A 22,841-nucleotide genomic window follows, 5' to 3' on the forward strand; every position below is an offset into this window, starting at 1 on the left:
GATGGTGCCAAGAAGGAGACTGTGCAGACTTTTGCCAATCTGGATGCCCTTCACCCCATTCCTACCCTGGACACTTGACCAATGAGACTGTGACAGGTCAAGCAGGTGGGCAGTAGCACCCTCACTACTGAAGCTACTTCCTCCCAGCACCTCAAGGGCAACACTACTAAGGAAATGAAATCAGTAATCAGAAAACGCCCAACAAAAACATATGAAGAATTTATACTACCACTCAAGAGTTAAATAAATAAATAAATAAATAAAGCACTCTGATTCTCAGACTCTAAAGTGAATAGAGGAACTGAATCCAAAAGAAATTTTTTTGTTTTGTTTTCGGGTTAGCTCTAGCTGTGTACTCAGGGATCACTCCTGATGAGCTCACTGGACCGAATGGGATGCTGGGGATTAAATCCCGCTCAGCCACGTGCAAGGCCAGCGCCCCACTGGTTGGACTATTGCTTCACCCTCCTGAATCAAATTTTTCTTATATTTGTTATTTATATAATTTTTTTTTTACTGAGTAGGAAGTTTTCTAAAGAAGAGATATAAATGGCCAACAGATACATGAAAAGATGCCCAACATCACCAAGGAACTAGCATGAAAAGGGGCTCAATTTTCAATTTTACTGATCGATCCTTAGGGAGCTACTATTAATACTGCTGGGGTTACAAAGAAATATTTTGAGCACAACTGGGCTGACCACAGGCACATTCTGTCCTCAGAATATCTTGCTGCTCGGGGTGTGAAAGAACACTGCCTAGTGTGGGAAACTTCATCAAAACAAACCCGCTACAATACCACCTGCAAGTAATGTCCCTCTTCTCTAAGGCTAAAAAACACCTCTAGCCCTGGCACAGATGGTTCTTTTCAGTTTCACCTGCTCTATTTGATTCTTATTTGCTTTTACTCTAGACTTTGGTCAAATCTTTTACACCCCAGACTTTCTGCCCACAGCAAAAACACAATAAGATATTACCTTATACATGTTAGTAGGCTATAATAATAATAATAAATAAAAAAGACAATAAAAAATGTTAGTGAAAATGTGGGGGAAAGGGAACTTTGTGAAACTTTGTGAAATGTTGGTGAGAATGTAAAGTGAAGTAGCCACCATGGGAAAACGTATACCAGTGCACTGAAAAATTAAAATAATGGGTCGGTAAAGAAAATGACAAACACTTGCATACGCATATACCCACCCCGTGCACGCGCACGCGCATACACACACACACACACACACACACACACACATACACAAAATGAATCATCTCTGCCATGTTGGGCCAGAGAGACAGTACAGGGGTCAGGAGTTAAAGTGCCTGCCTTGCATCCCAATGACCCCAGGTCATATCCCCAACACCACAAATAGTTCCCAAATACTGTCAGGGGTCACTCCTGAGCAATGAGGTCAGGAATAGCTCCTGAGCACCACCTGGTGCAATCCTCCTCCTGCCAAAAAAAAAGTTGCTATTGGCTATATCCATAGACATTGAGGTCATTATGGCAGGAGAAACTGAAAAAAGTAAAAATAGAAAGACAAATACTGTCTATATCCATTACATGCAGAACATAAAAATTCTCACCCCCAAAAGTTAAAAAAAAAACCACCATGAACTCTCAAACTCAGAGTTATGACAATACAGTGATTGGCTTTCAGAGGTGGGTGGTAAGCAATGTGGGTCAAAAGTTACAAACTTCCAGTTAGAAGATAAACAAGTCCTGGACACACATAGTCCTGGACTCAGCAACAATGGTTAATGATACTGTGTTTACTATCTATTTGAAAGTATCTTAGAAAGTAGATATTCAAAGTTCTCTTTATACAAGTGGAAAACAAGTGCATTAGTGTGGAATTAGATGTTAAACAAAATTTCTTGGAATCGAATGCAATGTGTACCAATATCAACATACATATATAAAACTATTATACAGACCCATGGAGGATTGCAATGATAGACTCTGATCCCCCACTCCATCCTTTCAGTGGAAGACTGTTCCTGGGATACGTCCTGGCCAGTTGGTCCCAGTGATGAGAGATCACGATTACCTGAGGGTGTTTTTATGAAGTTCTATGCTCAGGACAATGCAACCACCCTCTATTCTTGAGATCAACACCAACACCAAACTGTGTTGCCCACAGCTGCTCACTTCTGCTCAGTTTGCCTTTGATTTTTGACCATATAAATATCCTCCCAACATCAGGAAGGCACACATTCTCTTGAGTGCTAGCACATACCTCTGTAAGTAAATAATAAGCCCAAGTTTCTAACTGCTGAGTCTCCCAGTTCACTCTCCAGGATCAGCAGTCATGAGGCACTCAGTGAACTGGGCCTGCTGCACAGTAATACCTAAATAAGGAGCTTCCCTGCACCAAGGGACCCAATGCCGGCAGCCACAAGCCTCCGGAACTCAATCTCCACCATGCTCCCAGCCACTCTCCAGGTTCAGGTTGAGCCTCATCCATGAGTGAATCTATCCCTGGACATCTCATACATCTCACCACTCATACTCCAAGAGTAACACACCACATTTGATGGGTTTAAAGTAGAAGGCAACCAATCTTAGAGGGAAATATATATTTACAGATATATATATGTGTGTGTATATATATGTATATATATATATATATATATATAAGCACACAAGGCTCAACTCTTAACAACATATTAGTAATTGCTTATAGAAGGGCTTAATGGTCCTTGGGTGAAATACAACAATCTTCACATTCCTCTAAGGAAAGTTTTTTTTGGCGCATTTTTAGCAGTTTATTTATAACAAACAATACAAAATGAGTTATTTCAATTCTGTTTTGGGGCATGGGTTGGGGTTCTGGATGGAAACATCCAAATATGGTGCTGGGAAGGAATAATGGTGGTGGGATTTGTGTTTGAATATTATATGTAATCAAATATTGTGATAATAATAATAATTATTATTATTATAAGAGAGTCTCTTGCCCGCGTGCCTGGCTGTCTTCCCCGGGGCCCCTCGGAGGGGATGGACTCCAGCTTCCCTCCCCACCCCGAGCAGAGCTCCCGGCGGCCAAAGACCTCCGGAACCTAGCCACAGCCATGCTCAAGGCCCCTCTCCACACATTTGGACAAGCCTCATGCATGAAGGTACCGGCAAAGGACCCCAGGTGTTTGTAATCCGATCAACGGCCAACATCCAGAGACTTAAAAGCAAGCTCCCAGAAGAGATATCTTGTAACCTACTTCTCCCTCTGGGAAAAACTAGCAAGCTACTGAGAGTTTCCTGCCCACATGGGAGAGCCTCGCAAGCTTCCCATGTTGTATTCATATGCCAAAGCCAATAACAAGCTGGATCTCATTCCCCTGACCCTGAAAGAGCCTCTAATGCGGCATTGTTGGGAAGGCCGAGTAGAGAGAGGCTTCTAAAATCTCAGGGATAGGACGAATGGAGAGGTTACTGAGACCGCTTGAGAAATTCAATGATCAATGGGATTTCGTGATTCGTGAATCAAATATTGTGAACTACTATATAAAATTATAATTAAACATTTAAAAATGAGGGGCTAAAGAGTACCATTAATAAATGTAGGAGTACTGCTATTTATTCAGCCATTGATTAAGTTGTTTGAATTTAGCATGAACTCCACATCTCCACATTACTTTTTTTTTTAGTTGAATCACTGTGAGATAGTTACAAAGCTTTCATATTTGAGATTCATCCATACAATGATCGAATACCCATCCCTCCACCAGTGCACACTTTACACCACCATGTCCCCAGAATATCCCCCCCACCCACCCCAGTCCTCATGCTGTTTCCATGGCAGGCAATTTCCCAAATACTCTCTCTCTACTTTTAGGCATTATGTTTTGCTCAAATTTTCCCACCATCATTCAAGCCGGCCTGCCAGGGGCAGATGCTAGATCATTTATTGTCCATTGATCATTTTTAATATCTTGGGTGCCACGTGCTTCTGTCACGGAATCCTAGATTATAAATGATTGGGTTCCAGAGCCATTTCTGTAAGGCACCAATCCATTTTGGGATTCAATTGGGTGTCTCTGGACCAGGGCTGTTGGTGTGCTAAGATGGTGCCCGGAGGCACACTGCGGGGGTGACAGCCAGACGGAGGAGTGGGTGGGGAGTCAGGGAGGGACAGCCAGGCGTCTCTGCCACCAAGCGGCATGGAGATTTAATCCTGGAACCCGCATACTTGGGCCTTGCTTTTGGAAAATCTTGGTCACCAGGATTCCATCTGGAGTAGGCGGGGAGACTGCACCTGCTCCATCTGCGGTGCCCGGTGAAATTGGCTCAGTATGGGGCTCGGAGAGATCTCTGGCTCTGTGGTGTCTTCTGGGACTCACTACTGTGTCTCTGGCTTTTGATATCTTTTGAGATTTATTTATGGGTCTCTGAAGCAAGGCCAGTAATAGAGTTCATAGGACAGCGCTGGAGTTGGTTCTTGGGGGTAACTGTCAGTACTTCCATGTGTATTGGGACGTGGAGGGGAGGTAGCCCACCCCAACTCTATGAAAGCCTGGAGATTTCAGCTACAAAACCCACATACCCGAATTTTCAGCAGATTGTATCTTGGTGAACTCTGGAGAGATAGTACACGGGTTAAGACATTTGCTTTGCACACATACCACCTGTGGGTTCAACTCCCAGTATCCCATATGGTTTTCCCAAGCACCGCCAGGAGTGAACCCTGAGCACAGTCAGGTGCGGCTCAAAATAAAACAAAAGAAAAAACCAAAAACAAAGAATAAGATAATTAGGAATTTCAGTGAGTTGAACTTTATGTTAAGAGAGGCTCTACCAGCTGGCTATAAACTATATAACATCTCGGAAGATGCTTCTTAATTTCTAAAATGGGGACAATGTGCTACTACTGTCAAGTTTAAATACGTTGCAAATGAGAACTCAAGACAAAACCTGCTTTCTTCCTCTTAACCCAGGGTCTCTCAACCTCAGCTGTATCGACATTTTAGTTAAGTTCAGGTAATTCCACGTGGGATGCTGCTGCGTACCGTATACCTAGTTTCTATCCATCTCTGCCAGCCAGAGAAACTGCTAGTAACACGTGTCCGCAGACAATGCTCCAGGGTATGCCAAGTCCTGCAATTGAGAACTAGTATCCTAACAACAACAACAACAACAAAAGATTTGTAGGGAATAAAATGAAACAAGAGTTTCGAGTTAGAATGAATTGTTCCCAGCTCGCGGGGGCAGGATTTGCGACACATTGGGAATGAGCTTGCAGGAGTAGCAGCCCACGGCCAAAGGAAGTGACCACCAAGGAAAGGGGAACATGACGTGGATGTGCTCTGCGTGGGGAGTCTTAAGAATTCAAGGGCCCCACGGTAAGCCGCCACTAAGGAGCGCTTAGCGGCTGGCTCCAGATCGGACTTACTTGCACCCGCAGAGCGAGGTCCCGCGTCCCCGGGGCTGCGCCTCTGTGGGGTGGAGCCCGGGAGGGCCGGGCCGCAGCCGAGACGCTGACGCGGGGCCGGCCCCGGCCCTCGGCCCGCTCCGCCCCCGCCGCGCCTGCGCCCCCGCCCCGCCCGCGCGCGCGCCGCCCTGCGTCAGCGGGCAGGGGCGGGCTGGAGGCGTTGGCGGTGCCACGTCCTGGACCCCGCTCGCGTAGTGGCTGCCGAGGTGGCGACTGTGGCTCGGGAGGAGGTGGGGCTGTAGCTGCAAGCCGGATCCGGATCCGGGGCTGAGGACGGGGGTGCGGGAGTTCGGAAGGGCCTTGGAGAGGAGCGCCGTCTGCCGGGCTTTCCGGGCGAGGTGGGTGTTTCGGGAGCTGGAGCGGGGGGCACCCCCGGGGTGGGCCCTGCTGCCTTGGGGTTTCGGGAACAGGTGTGTGCGCGCGCCGCTCCCGGGTCCGAGGAGCTAGGCCCACCGGGAGGGAAGGACCTGGGCATTGCCCCCCACTCCCTCGCCCGCTGCGTGCACATGGTGGAGAGCGGGCGCGCGCCCGGGCAGAGGTGAGGCATGGTGCTCGGTGGCCAGTCCGGCCGGGCTGGTGGCCCCGGGCAGGCTGTGGCAGCGGAAGGAATTCTTCGCTAGCCCGACTTCGGGTGGAAAACGGAGACAGTTCCTCGCCGGCGTTTCCTCCCTTGCGTTTGAATGGCCACCGACGCGCCTTTCTTTCACCCCTACCGCCCCCCGTTTCTTTTGGAGGCGCAGCCCACGCCGCCCCGGTGCCGCCGGAGGACACGCACCCGGATACAGCACTTCCTGCACTCCCTACATCCTGGGGCTTTGTCCCGGGAAGAGGGAACCCCCCTTTCGCTCTTCCGAGGACTTCTGACCCTTAGAAACGCCTGGTGCTGTGTGGGTGATGTTTATGTAAACCGGAGACAGCGTCTCGTGAGGAATTAGATGGGCACTTAGTTTTGTTAGGTTGTCCACGGGGAAATGAATCGTAGAACGGATGTGGCGGGGTGGCTTGATGAAATGGGGTCAGTTTCTGCAGGCCCCGATGAATCTCTTTGATTAGGGGAAGCAACTACCTGCCTGGTCTATTGAGGTCTATCTCCGTGGGTAGCATTGTTGGGCCCGGGGGGCGGGGGGGAAGTAGGATCCCAGTCCCAAGTGCACTGTTTGCTCTGCTACCTTGGAGTCAAGTTCCCAAAGCTCCACAGTCTCCCACTTCTTACACGGTGAAATGGAGGTAATACCTAGATCTTCAGGCTCAAAGTATCAGAAATTTCTTTTAAAAACAGACTTACGGGACTGGAGCGGTAGTACACTGTGTAGGGTGCTTACCTTGCACTCGGCCCACCCAGGTTTGATGGCCGGCACCACATATTGATCCCCAAGCTCACCGGGAGTAATCCCTGAGCGCAGAGGCAACGTCAGCAGTCAGCAAGTGAAATGTTTGTTCATCAACCTTGGATTACCGACAGTGGTTGTAATGTGTATGTAGAAGAGCCCTAGAGGCTATTAAATACCCTCAAGTCACCCCTTCTACCATTCACCAGTACCCGGATCAAGTGATGCAACCGTTCCCTTGATTTATAAGGCAGTTTAGATCTGACGGTAGAATATACTTTAAATCTTTTTTATAATCATCCTTTAAAATTTTATTCCCAGTGTCTGTTACCTGTTGATCTTGATTGCTCCTAGCGGTAGCAACTCCCCATTTGTATCTTAGTCTGCATATTGCAACTAGAAAACAAATTAATGAACTTGTGTCCAAAACAATACTTTAATAAAAACTGATGTGATACTAGTAAAAATTAATGTTTGTATATAGTTTTGAGGATAACACTGGTGAAGTTCAGGAATCATTTTCTTCCCTGGCTTTTCTGAAATAAGACTTGGGAAAAATATTTCACTGCATTTTCATTATTCATTCACTAGACGTCTGTTCATCTTGTAAATGTATACTACTTCAGCAGATAAAACAGAAAAGCTTCTTTGTAAATTTTTTTTAAATTAAGGTTTTCGAAAAAATCAGTCTGAAATCTTAAAAACTCCAAGGATAATGGAAGCATGTCGCTTTAAACAACGGTGTGCTTCTATTTACTATAATTTCCGACTTTTGAAGTACCTGGGGACACTGCAAATTTAACATGCTGAAATTTTAGTTCTTTTGTAAAACAAATACATTTATTTATTTCAATCTTTGCAAAAACCTTCTGAGATTTTGTATCAAATCACTTCTACCATAACTTGCCAGCATATTGATTGCTCATTAGAATTTATTTTTTGGAGTGCTAAAGTTAGAAGAAAACCTTTTGGGGTGGGATGGAATCAAGGTTAGCTGCAGTGACCACATGCAAGATTAGTGCCTTACCTCCTGTATTACTACCTTACGTACAGCTCTGTTTTGTAAGAACAGATTAATAGTAATTTGATTGGCCAGCTAATTTTTCTTTTCTTGGTGGAGAGGGCACGTGTGAAGAGGGGTCCCAGAGATCAGACCAAAGGCCTCACACATGCAAAGCATGTAATGCTTAGGAGGCCAGAGGCCCCACTAGGAGATTCTCAGCCAGGATGCAGTGCTGCCGGGGCTTCACCTAACTTTGACTTCTGTAGTTTTTCTTCGGGCCTTCATTTTGGGTTCATCTACTCAACATGCTGTATTCAGTGTTCAATGTTTTGTTCAGCTAGTATATAGTGATGCGAAAAATTGTGTTTGTCTAAGTCTTGTGCCTCTTCATTATTGCATTTTTGGTATTCAGAGTATAGAGTCTAGAATCATTCATGAATGATTGCATATGGGGCCGAGGACGTGGCTTCTTAAAAAGCCAGAGCACATACTGTGTATCGGGAGCCAACACCATGTAGTCCCTGAATCATGGCCAGGAGTAATTCCTGAGTACTTCTGGGTGTGGCCTCCAAACCAAAAAAGAATGACTGCATATTATGTAATGACCCATGTTCTTGCAGTTTTAGAGAGACTATACTGTCAGCCCACGAACCTGGTCCTGTTGCTTGGCTCTCTTATTTTATGGATTCTATTGCCCTGAGCCAAGTACTATTCTGTGAAATGGGGCTAATAGCCATAATAATCATCTTTCACTGTAGTTTTTAAAATTAATGAAAGACAAATGTTAGGCAGTATCATTTAAGGCCATTCATATAATAGGACAATCTGGTTAAAGAAAAGCACAGGAGAATGTTATTTACTGCTTAATATTCATTAAAGGTGTCATAATCTTAGTTCTGAATCACTTTATGTTACTTAGAGCCAAGGTGCTTTATGAAGTCTTACACTCATCTTCTTCATAAAACTTGACTGTCTCAGGAAAGTAATCATCATGCACTCAAAAAAATTATAAAATACTTTGCAGTTTCTAGGCTAAGTTTAATGCAGACTCCAGCAGTTATTTTGTCTTAATCCTCACCTGAATTTCTTTCTGAGCTTTCTTTAAACTTCATGGTTACAGGGCCAGAGTGATAGAACAGTGGACAGGACACTTGCCTTGCATGCAGTCAACCCAGATTCAATCAGCAGCACCCCAGATATGACCCCCAAAGCCCACCAGTAGTGATACCTAATCAAAGAGCCAGGAGTAAACTGATATGGCCCCCAAACAAAACACATTTAATGGAAAGGGAACGGAGGAGGGGGGGATGATGGGAGGGAAACTGGGGACACTGGTGCTGGAAAACGTACTGTACAATAGTGGAGGGATGGATGTTGGAACACTGTATGACTGAAACCTAATCATGAACAGCTTTGTAAGGGTCTATCTCAGTGATTCAATTAAAAAAACTCTTTAAGCCCCCCTCCAAAAAAAAAAAAAACTGTACAGTAACTAGGACAAATATCCAGATTAAGTAGTGCATTACTTTGAACTTAAAATTGTATTTTTTGTTTGTATGCTTTTTTGTTGTTTTGGGGGACGCACCCTACTGATCCATATGCAGCACTAGGGATTGAACCAGGGTTCAAGGCATGTTGGATATCTCCAGGCTTTTCGTTTGTTTGGACCATAACTGACAGTGCTTTGCTTGGGGGACCATATGAGATGCCAGGGGTCAAACCTGGGTGAACTCAGGTCAACCGTATGCAAAGCAAGTGCCCTACCTACTATCCTATCGCTCTGGCCCCTATCCAGACTCTTTAATGTAAACATTTTACTTTACCAGTAAAGATTGAATCTGTTTATCTACCTCCCTGAAAAAATAATATTCAGAAGAGAATACACTCAAAAGCCTCAGGGGCCCAATTACCAGGGCAAATGATAAAACATATGCACTAAAATTAACCTGTTTTAAAAAAATCTGTTTTGAGTGGATTATGTGACTTAATCATCAGTTATTTCCTTGACTGTTTTTAAAAAACAAGGATAGTGTTTATAACTCCTTTATGAAAAAAGAAATTCTCAAGTATCTCATCTAATGCTGATTTTTAAATGGTTCTCAGTCCAAAATGCTATTTTTTCAAATTTAATATAAAATAACCTATTCTCTGTGTAGCCCCTGGACCTCACACAGTGCCTGACTCACGTATTGAAATGGAAGAAAATTAAGTCTTCATAAACAAGAATTTTAAATTGTTAAAGTACATTTTGTTAAGTGCTTGCAGTGTGTCGAGTACTGTTGGTTACTTACATGCAGCAAATCACTTCATCCCTTAAGTACTTTCATCTCCATTTTACTAATTAGGAAGCTGATTCAGAGAGTTTTAGCTACTTTACAAGAAAGTTGACATTTTTGTTTTGGTTTTGGATCTCACCTGTGATGCTCAGGGGGTTACTCCCGGTTCTGTGCTCAGAAGCTCCTGATGATGTTCGAGGGACCATAATAGGATGTTGGGGGTTGAACCACGGTCGCTGGGAGCAAAGCAAGCGTCCTAACCATTGTATTATCCCTCCGATCTCACGAGGTTGATATTTGAATACCAGGCAGATCTGACTTCAGAGCTCATATTTGCCATGCCTGATTTATATCCTGGCTATATTAATTTTGTGATCTTGGGTTAGGCCTGTAGTTCCCATCTGTTAAACAAGATAATCATTCCTAAACATCACACTAATGTGTCATAACATTTAAAACAAATGGCAGACACATAGGTGCTGAAAAGCCTCTAGTATACTGTAAATAGTGTGGTAAACTTCAGAAGTTTAATCAAGTTTTAAGGAAAAGTTACGAAAAGTTGCCATGGGACAGAGAAGGGGGCTCACTGGGCTGCAGTTCATGCCTTGTATGTGGATGCCCCAAGTTGGGTCTGCATCACTGCAAACCCTGAAGTACCAGCAGGTGTAGTCCTGGTGGCCCCCAAGCACCACTGCCAGGAAGAACTTCCTGGCAGTGAATAGCTGCTTCTAAATACATTGTAATTTATGAAGTAAGGGACATCTTGGTACTGGGAAAATTGAAACACACCCACCCCAACTCCCAATTAATAAAATAATTGAAGTTTAAAGCTTCTGAATCATGTTTTCAATATGTTATTCATAAAGTTTATATGTCTAGTAGTATTTGCTGAAATATTCAGGATAAACTAAAGTACCCTGCATGTCTGTTTAAAACCTTTCTAATTGCATATTTATATTGAGATACTTTATCTAAATATTTTCCTTCTGTTCACTGTTCTTAATATTTTTTAGACTTTATTGCAAGATGAAACCTGATGAAACTCCTATGTTTGATCCAAGTCTACTCAAAGAAGTGGATTGGAGCCAGAATACAGCTACGTTTTCCCCAGCCATTTCCCCAACACATCCTGGAGAAGGTTTGGTTTTGCGGCCTCTTTGTACTGCTGACTTAAATAGAGGTATGAATTTACTGTTTACAAATCTTGGTTAAAATTATAATTATTAGAATATGGAAATAATTCTTGTAGAATTAAAAAAAAACCTTTTTTTTCTCCACCAAACATTGATTCCATTAATTTAACATACTTTGATATTTGGATTACATATTAAAGTGAGACCATCAGTTTTAGCGATATATGTGTGTGTGTGTGTGTGTGTGTATATATATATATATAATGGCAAAATCTATATAGATAACAAAATATTTCAGGCAAAGACCAAATAGTAAAATATTTCAAATGACTTGAGTAAAGCACTGCTGTTTCCTAATTAAGAAGACATACACTTTTCACAAAGGGGCAATTATCATGTGTGATGACATATAATGAACCGTGTGAAGAACGAGGGTAGAGATAGTATGTTTTGAATAAGCTGCAGAAGATTTTCTCTCTGCATTTAACATTGAAATGCCCCCTTCTCCCGCCCGAAATAGCTTAAATTGTGGTTATCTTAGGCTTGGAGAGATAACACAGCAAGTAGGGTGCTTGCCTTGCCCATAGCTGACCCGAGTTTGGTCCCTGGCATCCTGTATGGTCCCCTGAGCACCACCAGGAGTGATTCCCTAGTGCAAAATCAGGAGTAACCCCTGAGCATTGCTGGGTGTGGCCCCAAACCAAACAAAACCAAAAAAAGATGTTCCTAAAAGAAATAGAAGACACAAAGAAATGGAAAGACACCCTATGCTCATGAATGGGAAGAATAAACATTATTAAAATTGCCATCACCTAAAGACAGTGCAACCCTTATCAAAATACCAAAGCATTTTCCAAGGAAATAAAAGGAACAATTCTAAAATATGTATGGAATTACAGAAGACATTGAATAGCTGAAGTAATTAGTTATAAACTTGTTAGTCTTTTTTGTAGAAAAATCTTAAACTGTTCAGGTTGAGTGATAATTTTAAGATGATTCTTTATAAAGTGCACAATAATTTTGAGATTATGTATTTAAAAAAATAATTTCCTAGAATCCCACCAAGCTTCATATATTGGTTAACATTTACACTTACTCTTGTTATAACTTTAAATCTGTTTCTCAAAACTAGGTTTTTTCAAAGTACTAGGTCAACTGACAGAGACTGGAGTTGTCACCCCTGAACAATTTATGAGTAAGTAAATAGCTTTCTTTTTCCTGAATAAAAAATGGGAAATAAGACTGTTTGGGGTTGTGTTCAGTGTATTCATGTTTTTTGTTCAAATAATTGGAAATTAGTCATATAACAAATTAGTCATTTTCTTATGTTTAGCATAGTCAACCATAACTCTAGAACTCAATTATGTCAATATTGCTGAATAGAACCTAGATGAACCGACTTCTATAACTTATAGAACCTATAGCTATAAATGAGCCATAAAAATTTTTATCATAGTATTTTCTTTCATCTGCCTAGTCACAGATTTTTTAATCACCAAATAAAAATGTAAGAGAACATATTCCAAAATTTTTGGTTCCTTTATATTGAATTTTAAAGTAGATACAGCTCAGCCCAAAAGAAACAGAGTTCTGTATTCTAGAATTTTATTTCTCCAGTAGCTAAGTGTTATAGGGTAATTTGAAATGTCATCATTCTGATTCTATTTGTTTTCCTTCATAAAGTTTATTTCTTCTGAAATTCATACCTCCATATAGAATAGTACATTAAATGAATAAAATGTGACTTGTTCTTTTTTATTATTACCAAATTCCTCTTTGCCCGCATATCAATGATTCAATGAGAAATCATGTGTTATTTGAGCACTAGAAAGACTAAAAATTCGGGGCCGGAGTGATAGCACAGCGGGTAGGGCGTTTGCCTTGCACGCAGCCGACCCGGGTTTGATCCCCGGCATCCCATATGGTCCCCCAAGCACCGCCAGGAGTAATTCCTGAGTGCAAAGCCAGGAGTAATCCCTGAGAATCGCTGGGTGTGACCCAAAAAAGCAAAAAAAAAAAAAAAGACTAAAAATTCAACTAGAAGGGAAACTTCTATCCCTATTTTGCTGTGAGTTTGGGAAAATTACATAGAAACAGTCATATATTTCTCCTACTTCATAAGACTCAGAACAAAAATGATTGTTTTTTCCAAAAGCAATTCATGTAATAATGAACTTGATAAGAGGAAATATTACAATTATTTTGTCATAATTAAAATCAAAAGAAATTACAGAGTATCACGTAAACATACTTTTCCTTAAATGTGAAGTTTTGTTGTTTACCTGAGTGTACAGGTTAAACAAATTGATTTAAAATAACTAAGAAAGGGGCTGGAGAGATAGCACAGCGGGTAGGGCGTTTGCCTTGCATGCGGCCGACCCGGGTTCAAATCCCAGCATCCCATATGGTCCCCTGAGCATGGCCAGGGCTAGTTCCTGAGTGCAGAGCCAGGAGTAACCCCTGTGCATCGCCAGGTGTGACCCAAAAAGCAAAAATAAAATAAAATAATAAAAAAATAAATAAAATAAAATAACTAAGAAAATAAAGTGTGGCAATACATATAATTTATTTGTAATTTATATGCTATTTCTCATGGCAGAGCCTGGCAAGCATTCGATATGCCTAAAACAGTAACAAGAAGTCTCACAATGGAGACATTACTGGTGCCCACTCGAGCAAATCGATGAATAATGGGACAGCAATGCAGCAGCAGTGCAGTGCTAGCTACATTAGCTGTATTAGTGTTAGGGATGTGGCTCAGTGGTAGAGAATGTCCCTGGTTTGGATCCCTAGCACTACACACACAAACAAAACCCTTAGTTTTTAATTAGCAATCGTAGTCCTAAATTTACGGGCCAGAGTTCAACTGTTATCTCCACTACTTGGTCATTTTTCATATTTTCTTCAGAAGAGTATAGATTTCTTTGTGAAATAGCTGTAAGTAGACAGTGATGAAGTCAGTCTCTCTTAGTATTTTTGGGCAGCTAATAATGTTAATTGCGTACTACATGAAACTGTTTTCCAATTTCTAGAGTCTTTTGAGCACATGAAAAAATCTGGGGATTACTATGTTACAGTTGTGGAAGATGTGACTTTAGGACAGATTGTTGCCACAGCAACTCTGATAATAGAACATAAATTCATCCATTCCTGTGCTAAGGTATGTGTTCACATTAATACCACTAATACTGATGCATAGTTTGAACGTGGCACTCTATATAATCCACTGGGCCCCAGCAGGAATGATCCCTGTGCACTGATGGTGTGGCCCCCTGAAAAAAACTGGTGTGTTTTATGTTAGATTTAAATGAGTGGATGGGAGTTGTGAGTAGGGGGAAGATTCCCAAGCAAGAGGCCAAGGGGCCTCTCTTGGAGCTAATTCATCCCAGTGCTATTTCCTTGGGCCTAAACTTTTGCATAGATTCTGGGCTAGAAACTACTAAGTTTTATTAGGATGTTTGAAATTGTAATTATGCAAGAGTAGGACGATACTTTGGGGGGGGGGGGCGCTAATGGTGCAGACTGGCAGGACTCGGGATCATATGTAATGCCAAGGGTAGAATAGGGTCCACTACCTGTAAGGCAAGTGCCTTGATCCCTCAAAATACTCCCCTTTTCAACCCTCCTATGCCAGAATGTAAGCAAACACCCTACCCACTATACTACAGCTTTGGCCCCATGATGATTATATTTGGGTAATTAAATTGGGAGATTTGGCTAGGGAGTTTGGGGTATACACAGATTATGACACAAATTAGTTCACTGTATCATTATCTCATTTTTTGCCAACTTGATGTTTAGTCTTTAACCACTAATCCTTTTCAGAGAGGAAGAGTGGAAGATGTTGTTGTAAGTGATGAATGCAGAGGAAAGCAGCTTGGTAAACTGTAAGTAGGCAGAAATAAGGTAACCCTGGATAAACAAGATATTCTTTGTTTATTTAGTTTTTTGCCAACAAGCATTTTGCTGCCTGTAGTTTATTTTGGAAGTCATTCCTTATGAACTTATTTCCCTAGAATTTAAGAGTGAATTTGATTATGAAATACTAAATTAACTTGAGCGTTTCATCCTAATAGGAAAAAGAAACTTTGTCCAAGTGATTCACTAGTTTCTCACTCAAAAATAAACATGTATGTAGCAAAGTAAATATGCATTAATATTCTGTAATTCTTTAAATATTTAAATAAATTCCACAGGTTTATTATAAAAGTTGCTTTGAATTTTTGTTCATATCTCTACTATGTAGTAGAGATGAGTGAAATAATAGTTATTTGTCCTCCCTGATTTAACACAATACCTTGCAGTTCCAAGTTGTAGCAAACTACATTTCATCTTTTCTTATGACTATATTCTATTGTGTATATGTATCACAAGTTCTTTATCCATACACCTGTCATTGGACATTTAACAGGGTTAACATATCCTAATTATTGTACTAAGTATGCGGTGAACACAGGTGTGCACATCAGCTTTTTGAATTAATGTTTGGGGTGTAGATGCCAAGATGTGGAATCACTGGGTCACATGTAAGCCCGATTCTTAAGTTTTGGTGAAATCTACAAACCATTTTTCATGAAGACCATATTCCCATCAACAGTAAACAGGCGTTTCCCTTTCCACACCATTTCCACCAACACTGTTTCATTCTTACATCACTGTCATTTTGATTTGTTTTTCCCAATAGTAAGTGATGAACAGTTTCCATAAAACTCCTCTTCTTGAAGTAACTATATATACCCGAGTTTTTGTTGCGGTTCTGATATCTATTTTCCCAAGTGTTAAAGTAGCCTTAGAAATGATAAAAGAACAAAGCTAATATTTACCCATATTTTGTGGCTAAGTTCCTAAGTAGTTTGAATAGACTTAGAAAAAAAAGAACTTTAACAAAAGTACTGAGGGGGGGGATGAGTTATTAATGGTACAGAGGGTAGGGTCTTGCATGCAGCCAACCGGGTCCAGTCCAACATCCTGCATGAGCCCAGTGCTCTGCAAGGAGTGATTACTGAGTGCAGAGCCAGGAGTAATCTCTGAACATCATGGTGTGTGGCTCTACCTCCTCCTTCCGAATAATAAAAGCCAAAATGCCTTAAATTTTTTTTGAATAATGTTTTACGTTGATAGTCCTTAGTGCATTTCCATTTTTTTTTAAGATAGGGAAAGATTGATTATGCCAGGTTGAATGCCAGGTTGGACTGAGGGTGATTCCAGAATGGAATGCACTGACAGTTTTTTTTAAAATACTTACAGGACAGAATGTATTGGTTCCATTAATTAAGATTACTATTTGAAACAATGCTGGTCAATTTGTAATTTAAGTATTTAAATATAGTGGGAAAGGATATGACCTAAATCTGTTTGTTACAAAAATAAAAGTATTTTATTTTTATTTATTTATATTTTATTTTCTCATTTTAAGTTAGTAAAATCCACTTTAAAATATTCCTATGTCTTTTCTTTTTAATTTCAGGTTATTATCAACCCTTACTTTGCTAAGCAAGAAACTGAACTGTTATAAGATAACTCTTGAATGTCTGCCACAAAACGTTGGTTTCTATAAAAAGTTTGGGTATACAGTGTCTGAAGAAAAATACATGTGCCGGAGGTTTTTAAAGTAAAAATCTTTCAAGAAAGACATCTGTCATAAGAGATAATGCAACAAAAAACTATTTTGTTGCTGCAACCCAGTGACCTCCATAAATAGTGAACTGCAAGAAAACTGTAACACAAGTATAATGATAATTAGAAGATTATTTGGGCTGATGGGACATGCTGTGAGTTTAGATTACAAATGAATATTACAAAGGGGATAATTTTTAACCAAAGGAATATTTTTAACTTGAATCTTTTCTCGCATTGTATTTTTCTAAAGTTTGGCTTTATTTCTTGGCATCAGAGTATAGGGTAGTATCTTTACTGCTTGTTTTGGGGGAAAAAAGCTTCAATGAAAATAAGGCTATTATCACATTCATACAGTTAGTAATTTGTTTTGAAGAAACAAACCTAAATGCCACTTAAGGGGTTTTCATTTCCATGTTATGTGAAGTTGGAAAAATTGAGATATTAAAAATAAATTGTATTGTCAAATAACCTGATCATCTTCACAAAGTAGAAATGAAATTCCTGTGTCTAGTAAAATGTGTATGTATATCTAAAAGTTTATATATTGTCAAGTACCACTGTCATGTGAAATTATTTGTTTAAAAACCTAATAGTATGAGCTACTTTTAAACAGTGAAGTGGCAAATCCTGGCATATTATGTATTTCTAATCTGATTTCTCATCTTTTCATGGGTGTGAAGCTTATTACAATATTTTTATGAAAAACATTACAAAATTGAAGGTAATATTTAAAGATGTATGGTACTGATTTTTATTACATTCTTAAACTGTTAATGAAAGCTTTTCTATTTAATGTGATTATAATGGTACTATTATGGTCACTCATTGATTTTATTTATTTTAATTATTTTTTAAGTTGAAAGAGTAAGATACTTTATTAATGGTTCTAATCTTTTGCATTCCGTGTTACATTAAACTCGTTCATATGATGAATAGTTTTGTAAGATTCCTAATGTTGTCTTTGCTTTTCTTTACTCTTCTATTCATACCATGGTTCATAAAACTGTGTACTCTTTCTTTCATAGCAAACGAAGGGTTCGTCTCGAGCACTCCAACTCCAGACCTGAGCATTGAATCATCAGGCCCCATGATAAGCTGGTGAGCCTACACTGCTGGGCTAACCAGTGCCAGGAGTGGCCCCTAAATCACCCAACAGTACAGGGCATTGATCATATTAAATGTTAGAAATGAACCCAGCAAAAGGTAAAACTAAATGCTTTACCTTCTTACCAGTGAATAATCTGGAGTAACTATATAATTATTCTTAATCCCTAAGTACTCTTATGGTCTTACATTAAATCCCCTCTATAGAAAGATTAACATAAGGATTTATATTAAGAATTTGAGACTGGGGCCAGAGTATTAATACATCAGGGAGGTGCTTGCATTGTATGTGGTAAACCAGGGTTAGATCCCCTGAACCCATAACCCTAGGTACTGCCTAGAATGATTCCTGAGAATAAAGCCCAGAGTCAAGCCCTGAGCACTCCCAGGTAAACACCCCTGCCCCAACCAAAAAATCGGAGACTCAGCAACATAGGAGTGTTTTTAGCCCATTTTTAGCCTTTGTTAACCAGATTGATTTTCTGTGCAATCTCAGTAAAACTGAATATGAAAAGTAGCTACACAAAGTGATTTTTAATGTGGCCCATATATTTTAATTATTTGTATTAATGGTATAGTGATCTTAGCTTTGATGATTATATGCAGGTAGGCTAACAGGGAGACAGGAAGGATAAAAGGAATTTTTTTTTAATGTGTTAGAAGTTGTTCTGTGGATAATTTCTCCCTTTTTTAGATATGAATTCCCTTAACCTAATAAAGACTAGTTCCAGTCTTATTCTAGAAACCCTTAAAATATACCTGAGCTGAAAGTGGGCTTCCATATTTGTGTGTGTGTGATAACAATGTTTGTAAGATGCTATAGTAACTCAGTTACCATAACTCAGAAGACAGCAATATAAAGTTCAGTGGCATAAGCAGTATAAATGAGTTTTTCAATCTCTTTGAGGTATAATGGCAAACAGTTTTAATACAACCACCAATCTTCACAAAATAATTTAATACTTTGTGCCTGGGCTAGCAGCATCTTGCACTGTGACATTCCTATACATACATAATAAGCATTGTATCCAAGTACAAATGTTAAAAGCAGAGTAACTTAAGCAATTGCCTATACAAAGTTAAATAGACACTGTAGGTTATTTTTATTCTTGAATCATTTTTGCTGCATAGTAAATTGCAATTACATGTCAGTATAATGTTACTGATCTATAGAATACACTTTGAACTGTGAGGTATGACAACTCCCAATGAGAGAGCTAACATGTAAACCTGAATATTTTGAGTGATTTTTTTTTTAGCTGCCATGAATGGGTAAGACAAAAAAAAAAATCCAGCATCCATAAGACCCTAGAAACATTTTTCTAATCAAAAAATAAAAATTTAAAACAATTCTCAACTATTTCCTATTATTTCCTCACTGGAGCAGTGTTGAATGAACAAAGGGAAAAAAAATAATATTGAAGTAAGTGAAGCTGTTATGGAATTATGGATAAAGTTGATTTTTAAAAAATCCGCCAGGTAACTGCTCATTTACTTTACATCAAGTTGAGATCCAGATATGTATATATATAGAGAGAAAGAGATATACATCCCAACTTTCTAATTCAAGATTGCCATTAAATACTTCTAGTTCACTTGAATCACCTTGGTAATAAGACAATTAAGAAACTTATATTTTCTTAAAAGGACATGCTTTACATTTTCCAACATTACTTCTAAATTCAGATGAAGCACAAAACCCTCATGAAATAAATATTCTCCTCTAAAAGTGGTTGAGAGTTGGTAGCAAAAGCTATCATGGTTTAACATTTCTACCATAGGGTAAAAGATATAAATAAAGGTTAACTGCTGTTAAAACATCTACTAGATAAAATTAATATGAACCAATGAATTATAATTAGGAATACTGCCATTCCATTTGAATATTTTCAGTATTAGAGGTTCTTACTTCCAATATGGACGGTATAGCAGTTTCCCTAATGTTTTGATGCAACACTTTAAAATCTGTGCCCAGGTTACATATTTAATATTTAAAATTAGGTGCTATGTTATACATCATTCAAAATCTTGGAAAATAAGTCATGATTCAAAAAAATTGTTATAGTAAACTCAAAAAACATTAGTGGAAATAAATTACAGAAATGAAACCTAATAGGAGTAACCAGTTGAACATTGGATTGAAGAATGAATTCAAGACAAAACTCACAATGTTCTTACTATATAAAGAATAAATTTCAATGTATTTTCCACATTAGTGATGTATTCAAGATAATAGTCCATTTTTCTAGTGTTTGTGAGAGACTACTTGAATATATAGTGCTGGGCAGGCACTTCAGTGACAACATAAAGGTTACACATTAGAAAAAATGGAAAATTACCAGCTGTAAATTAATTAGCGAATCTGTATTTTTGGCCAGACAACAGGATATGTATGTGTAAGATTTTTAAAATCTTAACTGCCTCATTAAAAAAATCTAAATGTACTAATGAAGATTCTTTTAAGCAGAATTTCTGCTTAAGAAAACATCATAGATTATTACACTGCAAAAAAGATCTTTGCTACCCAATAGTGATCTATATACAAGAAAGCTGTTATCTGATATTTTACCAGTTGGAATTTCTAAACACTTAATGTAAATCCTGACTCTACTAGACCACCACACCAAATGATCTAATCACACAACAGAATACTAGACCACACTGGGATTAGCAATATCTTGTTCTCAGGGTGGTGAAACAGGGAAAGGGAACGGAAATCAGAAGAGGAATCAATACCACCTGGGTCAATACGAATTAACTCTTAATTAACAAAGAAATTTTAGTTCATTTCCACTCTCCCACTGTGCTGTATTTAAAGAAAAAACACCCAAATAAACCTTTTTACCGTATTATTACATTTCAGGGAGGAAAGCAAAGCAAGCAACTTGGTGTAAAAAGTTACACTGCTTAGTACCTCTTGGTATCAAGGGAATGTTTGGAAATCATTCCCATCAGTAAAGCACCTCAAGAGAGGACTGAGAAAAGTGAGATACAAAGTAATTTTGTTTGTGCTACACTAAATCAACTATAAAAAGTTAAAAAACACTCCTTTTCCTCCCTCATATATTATACTTAAAATAGCAAAAATGTTTTTCTTAGAATAATTTTTTATATAAATAAAAATTAGGGAGAACCAAGGATCCATAAAGTGACTTTGCTAATGCAAATCTTGGGGGAAATTTAGATGAACTCTGTAAAGACTTTAACAATTTAAACTACACCAGTATCCCACAAATCACTTTCCCCATTAAATGCATTTTCAAAGAAAAACTTCTGTCTGAGCCAGAACAATCTCACAGAATCATTAAGACAACATAAAATGGAAGAGTAAATGTTCCATATTCCAAATAATTTACTAAGGTTTCTTTAAACCTCACACTTTGTTTAAACTAAGTTTATGGTTGAAAAAAAATTAACAGAAAAATGTTAAATACGTTTCACTGTTCTACATACTAATTTAGAGGTCATGAGGATTATTTGTTTTTAATGATGCAAGGCACTTTTCTTTTTTGGGCTTCATTTAGGAAAAAAATAGTGCTACATTGGTTTATTATAGTCTACTTAGAACCATTTTGAACCAAAAAAGGGACTAAGAAACTCTAATGAGAACATTTAGATTTTTGAGAAATGCAAAGAAAGTCACAAAATCTAAAATTCTTCATGTTTTGTAGCATCTAGTACTATAAGCAAAACGTCCTCCTTAGTTCATTAAACTTTGTGGTTTTTTTTCTCTTTAAAACAAAAAGACCGTAAGAAAGGAAAATAGTTGGATAATGTCATGATTTGAAGATTATTAATATGGGATCGAGAAGTTCAAAAGAAATAAACTATCAAATTACACCAAAAAGAATATAGCAGATCCCTGCATTTGTTAATGTTTCTGTAAGAGGCTCCATCATAAAAGTGAACTTTAAAATTATTTTTTAAATGTAACATATAGAACACAAAATGAATTTTTAGCAAACTTTAGGAAATTCTTGTTATAAATTACCCAGATTTTATAAACAAATCCCCCTAAATTGCATTTTCTTTAAAGTAATAACTATCATACAAATAAATTTCAAGTATGAAAAGTGCATTATTGCAATAATACCTCTTCGCAAGTCCAAAATTCTTGTTTTATAATAAAACTGTAAAGTTAAAAAAAAAAAGGGAGTAAAACCATCAGTGCCATCTATTATAGAAGTCCAACATCTTCAATGTCGCTGCCCATCCAAGTTGCAGAGAAACACATCTGGAAGCAACATATAATTCAATGAAACGACTGGGTTTTTACCATTTTACATTATTATTGTCTTTAGTATTTCTCCTTCTGAAAGAAATTCTCTCTCTGTTGTTTTGAGTCAGCCATTCTGTGCTGTTGCCACTTGCATATTTCCAAAATCATCTTCTTCTTCATGTGTTCTCTTCAAGCTTCCTAAAAAGTTATTGCAAAATACATAAAATCCGAGAATAAATTTATCCATTAATAAGTTTCATTTTTTATTAAGTACTACATCTATGTACAATAAAAATTCCATAACAAGGAAAAAAAACATCAAAAACAGTACTACATCTATGTACAATAAAAATTCCATAACAAGGAAAAAAACATCAAAAAACATCAAAAAAAAATTTCATGGCTGAATTTTTAGCAAACTGGTAAATTCCTGTTATAAATTACCTAAATTAACTTATCTTCATGATAGGATACATAGGTCCTTTTTAGAGTTAAAAGTGTGTCTTATTATAGTGCGTATAATAAACACTAGATTTAAAACAATTTTGAAATCTTTTTTTGCTTTCGGGTAACAAGGAATGCTAGGGTACTAACCCTGGGCTCTGCTCCTGGGGGCTCCTCTGGATGGTATGGAGAACCATGTGATGCCAGGGATCAAACCTGGGCTTCCAACACAAAAAGTATGTGCTAATAAGTTACTGAGTCATCTCTCCTGCTCCTCAAAGTATGTTTT

The 22,841-nt window shown here is 38.7% G+C and overlaps 3 protein-coding genes across 4 annotated transcripts in view; 1 reads left to right on the forward strand and 2 right to left on the reverse strand.

The window, feature by feature from the left end:
• Positions 1-5,348: 5,348 nt before the first annotated feature.
• On the reverse strand, positions 5,349-8,869 carry LOC129403456 (translation initiation factor IF-2-like). Its single transcript, XM_055132076.1, has 2 exons — positions 8,836-8,869; positions 5,349-6,292 (listed from the first exon to the last, which is right to left on the reverse strand). The coding sequence occupies exons 1-2, from the start codon at positions 8,867-8,869 to the stop codon at positions 5,349-5,351; spliced, it is 978 nt and encodes a 325-aa protein (XP_054988051.1).
• On the forward strand, positions 5,548-17,718 carry GNPNAT1 (glucosamine-phosphate N-acetyltransferase 1). Its single transcript, XM_055132527.1, has 6 exons — positions 5,548-5,764; positions 11,047-11,213; positions 12,299-12,361; positions 14,199-14,326; positions 14,992-15,053; positions 16,634-17,718. Exons 2-6 carry the CDS (start codon positions 11,060-11,062, stop codon positions 16,779-16,781), a joined length of 555 nt encoding a protein of 184 aa, XP_054988502.1. The 5' UTR covers positions 5,548-5,764; positions 11,047-11,059; the 3' UTR covers positions 16,782-17,718.
• A 1,114-nt stretch (positions 17,719-18,832) lies between these two features.
• Positions 18,833-22,841, reverse strand: part of STYX (serine/threonine/tyrosine interacting protein) — a 35,625-nt gene continuing 31,616 nt past the window's right edge. For both annotated transcript variants that reach the window (XM_004601742.2, XM_055132526.1), the window contains one exon: positions 18,833-22,306. In XM_004601742.2, the coding sequence (XP_004601799.1) occupies positions 22,233-22,306 (74 nt within the window). In that variant the 3' untranslated portion in view covers positions 18,833-22,232. The remainder of the gene's footprint in view (positions 22,307-22,841) is intronic.

The sequence above is a fragment of the Sorex araneus genome, chromosome 3 (genome assembly GCF_027595985.1).
Source record: "Sorex araneus isolate mSorAra2 chromosome 3, mSorAra2.pri, whole genome shotgun sequence".
NCBI lineage: Eukaryota > Metazoa > Chordata > Mammalia > Eulipotyphla > Soricidae > Sorex > Sorex araneus.